Source organism: Cloeon dipterum, chromosome 4, assembly GCF_949628265.1.
Source record: "Cloeon dipterum chromosome 4, ieCloDipt1.1, whole genome shotgun sequence".
Taxonomy (NCBI): Eukaryota; Metazoa; Arthropoda; class Insecta; order Ephemeroptera; family Baetidae; genus Cloeon; species Cloeon dipterum.
This window is the reverse complement of record NC_088789.1, coordinates 6,334,660-6,341,955: the sequence shown is the minus strand read 5'-3', so window position 1 is coordinate 6,341,955 and position 7,296 is coordinate 6,334,660. Positions and strand designations below refer to the sequence as shown.

The window sequence follows — 7,296 nt, the reverse complement described above, 5'->3', positions numbered from 1 at the left end:
TTTACTAAAAAACTCTAGTTTATCTTAAAAGTCGATTTAGAGGGTACGGTTGATTTATTGTTAATATTTTTTTAGCACACTTGATTTTCAAGGGGAAAAGTATTTTTTTGACGTTGCAATCTTGATATTAGCTCTTTTTGATAGCTCTTGCTCTTGCTCTACTCTCCTTGATCGTTCTGGTTCCCCTCTCGTAATACGAAATACTCCCCTTTACCGGCTCCCCTTCCCCTTTACTAGTAGACCGCATGTTTTCTGTTATGTGTGAGTGTGCACGCCTACGCCTCTCTGCAGACTCAACCAGACTCAAGCCTCAACCTCAATCACCTAAATTTTATTTTAAAATTTAGCCTGGAGTTATGAATGTGCTTCAGCAGCATATACGCTTGAGTGCTCACCACGGGCCGCTGCAGAATGTACGCTATTTCTACAGATTCCCAAAATTCAGCCGAGGGAACGGCGAAGACCGCAGGGTGCCCAAGGAACCTGATGAGAGAGTTCCCTTCGAGAAGCACCATGGGTTCTATTATTACCCAAGGTTGACTCTAAATAGCTCTCCCTTTTCCCCTTGACTATAATATTTTCTTTTTCGCAGACCCGACGAACAGAAAATTCCATACACTCCAAGCAAACTCCTAATGGTTCAAAGAGTGGCCAAGTGGGCATATAATCCAAAATGGGACAAAAAAGTTCTCAAGGAACTAGGTTTAAACAAGGAGGTAAACCTTTTGTTAAAAAATCAAAATTGAAAGAATTAAAAAGGATTTGAACAGAGAAAAGGATTAGTTCAAATTTCATAACTCTGCCGCTATCTATAGCGTTATTCTCTACTTCAAGAACTGAAAAATATCTCGATAATTTTTTCTGTTTTCAGAGAGGTGAAGTTGTCATAGTAAAGAACACACCTCAGATGAATAAAATGCTATACCAGGTTAAGCATTTGATAAAAATCAAGCCAGTCACTTTCCCTAACGGAGAGCCAACAGAGGAAGACGCCAGGGTGCTGGGCGCCACTGTCATCAACGAGTACGGTGAAATGGAGGTACGCAAGTCCTTACAACCGCCAGTCGTCAATTTGCCCGCACCTGAAGCACTGCCAGCGCCTCCAAAGACTGCCAAAGAGCTGGGCACCCCCAGCAATGAAACCATGAGGCGGCACCTGCGTTTTAAGTGGAACAATGGTTTTGACAGCACTGGATTTGTTTAAATTTGAATAACTCTTCTATTTTAGTGGGTTAATAAAATTGAGAGGTATATTATAAATAAAATAATTTTACTCAGCATTATATTTTTACTCTTTTAAATTTCTTAAGTTGAAAATTTCGAACTTTCTCCTAACCCCTATCTAAGTAGGGGCTAATGTTTTCTGCGAAGGACTTTTAACTAAACAAGTTGTTTTGCTGTATTTTCTCATTTTTGTAAGAGCAATGAAATCATTCACGCGTGAGATATCGTGCAAAATTGAGATTAAAATGAATTGAAAATTAACGAGGGAAACAGCAAAATCTGTTTCGGGCAAATATATTCACTCCAAATATAACAAACAGCAGCATTTTGATTGACAATCGCAGTCTTTCTAGTTTTCTTCATACTTAAAAAATAGACACAGTTCAAATAGGTTCAGATTTTGACAACGTTATGACGTTATCAGTGTGTTCTCCTGTGCCTTTTCAATTTTTCGGTGGCAAAGAAATTGAGATTCGATGAATGTGAGATTTCACATTATTTCAAATATCATAGTTCACAAAACGCCACTAGAGGACAGGCGCATCAAGTTTCCATTTTCATCCGGCCTGTCCAGCAAAAGCAAACGCCACGCCCACAATAGCGCATCGCCACCAGCAGTCGCCTGGTGTTGCTGGTTTGTTGACAAACTCTTTACAAGATCATTTTTAATTCCTCTAAATATTTGGGTAAATATAACAGCATTTTGATATCCGCGATTAGATACTTCTCTCGAAATTTAAATAATTTGTATAAGTCCTTTATGTGCTTTTAATTGTGTAATTTCGCTAAGATTTTGAGTGAATTCGCGTATGTATTTTGTCAAGATCTGCGACCGGCGGTATCATCAAGTTGATGTAATTTTGTTTCTAGGTTAAAGTCTAAATCATGGACTTCCAAAACCGAGCCGGTGGCAAGACCGGCGGAGGCGGCGTCGCCTCATGGTCTGAGACCAACAGAGACCGCCGAGAACGTCTCAGGCAACTCGCTCTGGAGACAATCGATCTGCAGAAAGACCCGTATTTTATGAAAAACCATTTGGGTATGATATTTAAAATTAATCTTGTTGCTCTGATATGAATTGCATATAACTTTTAGGTTCGTACGAGTGCAAACTGTGTTTGACCCTGCACAATAACGAGGGCAGTTACCTGGCCCACACGCAGGGTAAGAAGCACCAGGCTAACTTAGCGCGTCGAGCGGCCAAAGACGCCAAGGACGCACCTGGACAGGTAGATTCTCATTTGTTTATTGGTTTCAAATTATTAAATATTTTGAAAAATGCAGCCTCAACCGGAGAAACCAAGAGTGGAGCCCAAGAAATTTGTAAAAATCGGTCGACCAGGTTACAGAGTGACCAAACAGCGTGACTCTGACATAGGACAGCAGAGTCTGCTTTTCCAGATCGACTACCCTGGTAAATATAAGCACCTCAGAGTTTGTCTTTCGCAATATAGTGGATTATTTTTATTAAAATTTCAGAAATTTCTGACCACATCTACCCTCGGCACCGATTCATGTCCGCCTATGAGCAGAGGGTGGAACCTCCAGACAGAAAGTGGCAGTACCTGCTCTTTGCAGCTGAACCTTACGAAACGATTGGCTTCAAGGTAAGTGTTTGTTAAATTTGGAAAGACAGCTTAAAGAAATCTAAACTTTGCAGGTGCCAAGTCGGGAAGTGGACAAAAATGATGGCAAGTTCTGGACCTACTGGAACAAGGACACAAAGCAGTTCTTTCTGCAGTTCAGCTTCAAGGTGGAGCCCAAAAAGACGGGACTCATGCTAGGTGCTATGCCCCCGAGGCCACCTGGAATGCCGGCTAACATGCCGCCTCCACCAATGCAAATGGGGATGGTGCCCCCTCCGCCCCCAGCATTCAACGCGGTTCCTCCTCCCCCGCCCAACTAACTCTTAAACGATGCACTTTTGTAATTAAATTCACAGCATTTTCTATTGTTTTTCTCAGAGTTTGAATAAATTACTAAATATAGAGTATTTTTAAAATAACTTAATTTAACCTTTTCAGGTTCACCTTATTATACAAAGTTCTGAAGCACAGTTTACTTGAATGACAAGCCCATCAAAATTTATTTAAACACCTCATTAAGATCGTCCTGAGTTTTGACCTCAAAGCCTCATCTGGGCAGAAAATGTGCGTGCTATTTGGCTCCACTTGGATGAGGGTGTCCTCCTTCGGCTAAAAGTCGTTATTTTAAGTAACGATGAAAAACTAACGGCAACTTTATATTACCAAGTGAATGACGCAGTTGCCATTAGAGTCTGGCTCTGGTTTAGCCACCAGGATACCCTCACTTGACATCCTGGCGAGCAGATCGTCGATATCTAAGGTGCCCCACGTGTAGGTGGAGGGCTTTCTATGCTTGATGGATGGCGGCATCAGCTCGACTGTCTGAACAGCAGTGGGGGCGCCTCGTCTCCTTTTGCTACCACTGGCTAGGGGCTTTTCAATCACGATTGGCTTCTGGGTGACATCCTCTACCACCTAGGAGTATTTTTTTTATTAACTTGCATTCCTAGACTACTTGGCAGGTTTTAAGACTTACGTTTACGGTGAATTTGTTGTCCCGAACCAAGAGAGAAGACGTTACTGTGGCTAGATTCACTCCAGGTCGCACTGAGGTCGGCCGAATCATCTTGGCCAGTGAAGGGCAGATCTTAAGCTGCTCTTTTTGTCTTGTGACTGGCACGGTGACCACCTCTCCCCGCCGTAGGGGCAGAATTGGACAGTCCTGCACAATAAATGTTTTAAAACTCGCCAGTACATAAATTAAATTAAGAGAACAATATTTCAAGGAACCTTTTCAAATATAAAAAAATCCAATAAATTATCCACCAAGTATGAAGCAAAAATCAAAGTTCTTAAATATGGAGTGTTTGTAGGAGGTCATGTTTTAGTAAGTTTATTTCTGCGCTAAAAATTGGCAATTGAAAATTAAGGTTTAGCTGAGACTAGTTAATTTGATATTGATATTTCTCTTCAAAAAAGTCTTTCAACTGCAGATTTCCTTTTCTATCAGCGCTAGTTAGCAAACGAATTCTTACTGCTTCAATAACAAAATCAGTTCGATGGGGAGCAGCGACATGAGGCTCAAGGTGAACAGCGGCGACAGCCACGTTTTTAGGTCGAGCGTCTCTGATCAGTTTGCTAGCACGTTGAGCGCTGAGTGACATGTCAATTGGCCAGTATTTGACGTTCATGGCCAGAGGCTGGAATGGCGCCAACGCATCCACATGCGAGAAGTCTGGCTCTGTGTATATACATTAATTAAAAGATCAAAATTTATGCGCAGAGGAAAACTCGTACCTGTGAAGACGACCGTGTTCAACGGACTGGAGCCCCACATTTCCATGAAATGGACAGAGTCACCAAACCGCAAACTAGGATGACCGCAAAACACGACACAAGGCTAAAAATACGAATGCATGATGAGTAGAATGAAAATAATACTTTAATTTATACCTGTCTGTATTGCTCATTGAATCCGCTGGCCCACAAGTTTTTAAAATGCTTCAAACGATTGTGCTGCACCAACTGCGCGTGTGGAAACGGCTCTTCCGGCGTGTAAACTTTGTTTTGCTTCTCCCCTGACAGCCTACAAAACCACCATGTTTCTGTTTGTTTGTTGTTTGAAATTGTGTCATATAAAATTGGGTACTTAAAAGCATTAGATTTTTAAATAATGATATTTGGATAGTGCTTGAAGTTGCAGCCAGCCGGTAAATTTTTGACACATGGTCAAGCACCATAAACGCCAGCTGCTATTCAATATAATTATTCAAATAAATGAATATTTAAAAATGCCAGAGAAAAATTAGCCTATAGCCCTCTAAGGAAATCTTTATCAAACTTCACTTTAAAAATTGTCAGCTGCGCCAGCCACTACCTGCAGGGGAAATAATTCAGCCTGCCTCAACTTTAAAATTTCGCGGCTGAGATCATTAAATAATGGCAACCCACTCACCACTCAGCCAGAATGTTGGAGTAGGCCAACGAGCTGTCTGCCACTGGAGAGATGAAGAACAAGTTTGCATTCGCCATTCCGCGTTGAGCCAGTTGATCCGAGAGGCATTCAAATAAATCATAAACCACTCCACTTGGGTAGCAGGGCAACAGCACGTTACCATTTCGACCCAGAGTTTCCGCTGTAAAAACAAATGGCATTGTCCCTCCCAAACAAAGAAAATGGATTGACCCACCTACTGCGTTGATGAATCCATTCATGGAACTGTCTGGGTCGTTTAATGGCGTCTGCGTGAGGTCAGATAAAATCATCAGGTCAGCGTTTTTCAAAGGTGTCAGGTCGATTTTCCTAAAGCAAAACTAAGAACTAGTTCACATCAAATTGAGCAGGCTTACGTTGAGTGAGGGTTGATAACGGAACTGGCGCTGACATACACGACCTTCTCAAACTGCGAGGAAATTATCCAGTTGCTTGAGCCGATGCAATAGCCTGAGCTGACTGGTGTAACTGTCAGAGCCCCAAAAACATCCTAAACAAGAAAAATTTGGAATGACTCATGATGTAATGGCGATTTCGCTCTCACCAAAACTTCGCTGTAGCCAACCATCTGGACTTTTGACAAGCTGGCCGCGACGTTCTTCGCGTCGAATAAATGTCTCCACGACTTGACGAAGGGAGCGTCTTTCAGGGGAGGTAGCAGAAGGTGCTGCATTGCCTTCCAGTGCTTAGCGGACGCAGCTTTCGGGCTTCTCTCGACCGTTTGCACCAGCTCCTCTAAGAACAGTCTTCAAAGCGCCAGAGATTATTCAAAGTTTAACTATGAAACAAAAAGTTTTACCTTCCAATCTGCAGAGTTGGCTCTGTAGCGTAGACGACCCCTTGAAAGCCGGTGTTCTCCGTGATGAAAGGCAGTGCCAGCATGGAAGAGTAGTTGGAGATGAGGATGACATCGATCTGCGAGTAGTCAATTACGTTGTTGGCCGGCACGCCGAATTCTGGAGACGAATCCACGAAAATCCGGCCTCCACATTCTTTCAGCTCCTGGGAATTTATTCAGTCGGCTATAGAGACAAGGACGATTTATATTTGAAAAAATAAGTACGCCATCAAGCTGAGGGTCGGAGCAGTCTCGAGGCACCCAGCTGTTGAGGCTATTGAGCCGCTGGCTCGGCACCAGAGGCATCGGAAGGAAGTTCGTAACTGACGCTGCCCAAAGACCACAGTCGAGCATGATGGTCACTTCCTTGAACTGAAGGATGATGCATGGCTTGTTCGGGTGAGCACTCAAACAGTACTGCAAAACAGGAACAAAATGAAAATTTGAGAAAAATTACTGCTGTATGTAGAAGAAAAAGGATGAGTTTGTAAACTACTTTAGATATTTGCAAATTTAGTAGCGCGCAGAACAATAGGTACGTTAGACGGAGTTGTAAACATCAACATTTAATCAATTAGATACAAAATGCAGACTCTAAACTTTACCAATTTCATGTTGAAATCGATGAGATTAATGTGTGGGTAATCTATGGTATCAAAAGATCAAAACATTATTTTTTGTCCTTTGCAATTCCGTATTCCGTCCACAGACCTAAAGAGCTCAAAATCAAAAGCGTGTTGTGTTCGTGTGATAGCTTAGTCCTCTTGTTTACGTTTATCCCTCACTCCATTGGCTGCTCCGCTGCTTACGACCAATGGCAGTCCTGGAATTAAACAACAGTATAACCCCACTACTAGCGTTAAAGGCGCCTGCAGAAGTTGATTATGTGCAACCCGCGTAGCATGCCAGCATTGCAAATTGCATAATATTCTTGCGTATTACTCTCAATTCACAAAAATTTACCTATCTACATCGTGCATTTATTTTTCTACCGGTGGTCCTTCTCAGGATTGAGCTCATTCCTTGCGGTGTGTGCTTTCGTATGGTATGTGTTTTGCGATGCACTCTATGTTCTCGAGCGCACAATGGCCTGTCGTCAAGAAGTTGGTGTGGCTAAAGCATTATACTCTGATTTGAACGTTCCTAAACTTAACATTATTTTGACCGAGACCAAATCATTTTTATTTAATTTTTCGTATTGAAATACAGCCGCT

The 7,296-nt window shown here is 42.2% G+C and overlaps 3 protein-coding genes across 4 annotated transcripts; 2 read left to right on the top strand and 1 right to left on the bottom strand.

The window, feature by feature from the left end:
• The first annotated feature begins 255 nt into the window (after positions 1–255).
• mRpL30 (mitochondrial ribosomal protein L30) lies at positions 256–1,278 on the top strand. The gene is made up of 3 exons (XM_065487523.1): positions 256–535; positions 593–716; positions 872–1,278. The coding sequence occupies exons 1-3, from the start codon at positions 357–359 to the stop codon at positions 1,202–1,204; spliced, it is 636 nt and encodes a 211-aa protein (XP_065343595.1). The 5' UTR covers positions 256–356; the 3' UTR covers positions 1,205–1,278.
• A 516-nt stretch (positions 1,279–1,794) lies between these two features.
• Sf3a2 (splicing factor 3a subunit 2) lies at positions 1,795–3,217 on the top strand. The gene is made up of 6 exons (XM_065487520.1): positions 1,795–1,910; positions 2,095–2,263; positions 2,320–2,453; positions 2,509–2,638; positions 2,704–2,831; positions 2,885–3,217. The coding sequence occupies exons 2-6, from the start codon at positions 2,110–2,112 to the stop codon at positions 3,128–3,130; spliced, it is 792 nt and encodes a 263-aa protein (XP_065343592.1). The 5' UTR covers positions 1,795–1,910; positions 2,095–2,109; the 3' UTR covers positions 3,131–3,217.
• Positions 3,211–6,841, bottom strand: IntS9 (integrator complex subunit 9). Of its 2 annotated transcripts, XM_065487513.1 has the most exons (13): positions 6,688–6,841; positions 6,308–6,499; positions 6,044–6,246; positions 5,789–5,990; positions 5,601–5,734; positions 5,441–5,553; positions 5,206–5,386; positions 4,704–4,836; positions 4,548–4,650; positions 4,286–4,491; positions 3,787–3,972; positions 3,474–3,725; positions 3,211–3,419 (listed from the first exon to the last, which is right to left on the bottom strand). In XM_065487513.1, exons 1-13 carry the CDS (start codon positions 6,694–6,696, stop codon positions 3,303–3,305), a joined length of 2,031 nt encoding a protein of 676 aa, XP_065343585.1. In that variant the 5' UTR covers positions 6,697–6,841; the 3' UTR covers positions 3,211–3,302. The 2 variants fall into 2 exon arrangements, with proteins under 2 accessions (XP_065343585.1, XP_065343583.1); XM_065487511.1 differs by having other exon boundaries at positions 5,206–5,553.
• Positions 6,842–7,296: the final 455 nt, after the last annotated feature.

What these genes read in the sequence shown, in the direction of transcription:
- mRpL30 (XM_065487523.1), top strand. Translation starts at nt 357, where the DNA reads ATGAATGTGCTTCAGCAGCATATACGCTTGAGTGCTCACCACGGGCCG. An exon ending in GGGTTCTATTATTACCCAAG is followed by an intron (nt 536 to 592) that starts GTTGACTCTAAA and finishes TCTTTTTCGCAG; the next exon opens with ACCCGACGAACAGAAAATTC. An exon ending in AACTAGGTTTAAACAAGGAG is followed by an intron (nt 717 to 871) that starts GTAAACCTTTTG and finishes TTCTGTTTTCAG; the next exon opens with AGAGGTGAAGTTGTCATAGT.
- IntS9 (XM_065487511.1), bottom strand. An exon ending in GAACACGGTCGTCTTCACAG is followed by an intron (nt 4,492 to 4,547) that starts GTACGAGTTTTC and finishes GTATATACACAG; the next exon opens with AGCCAGACTTCTCGCATGTG. An exon ending in CTGATTTTGTTATTGAAGCA is followed by an intron (nt 3,973 to 4,285) that starts GTAAGAATTCGT and finishes TTTATTGTGCAG; the next exon opens with GACTGTCCAATTCTGCCCCT.
- Sf3a2 (XM_065487520.1), top strand. Translation starts at nt 2,110, where the DNA reads ATGGACTTCCAAAACCGAGCCGGTGGCAAGACCGGCGGAGGCGGCGTC. An exon ending in TTTTATGAAAAACCATTTGG is followed by an intron (nt 2,264 to 2,319) that starts GTATGATATTTA and finishes TATAACTTTTAG; the next exon opens with GTTCGTACGAGTGCAAACTG. An exon ending in ACGAAACGATTGGCTTCAAG is followed by an intron (nt 2,832 to 2,884) that starts GTAAGTGTTTGT and finishes TAAACTTTGCAG; the next exon opens with GTGCCAAGTCGGGAAGTGGA.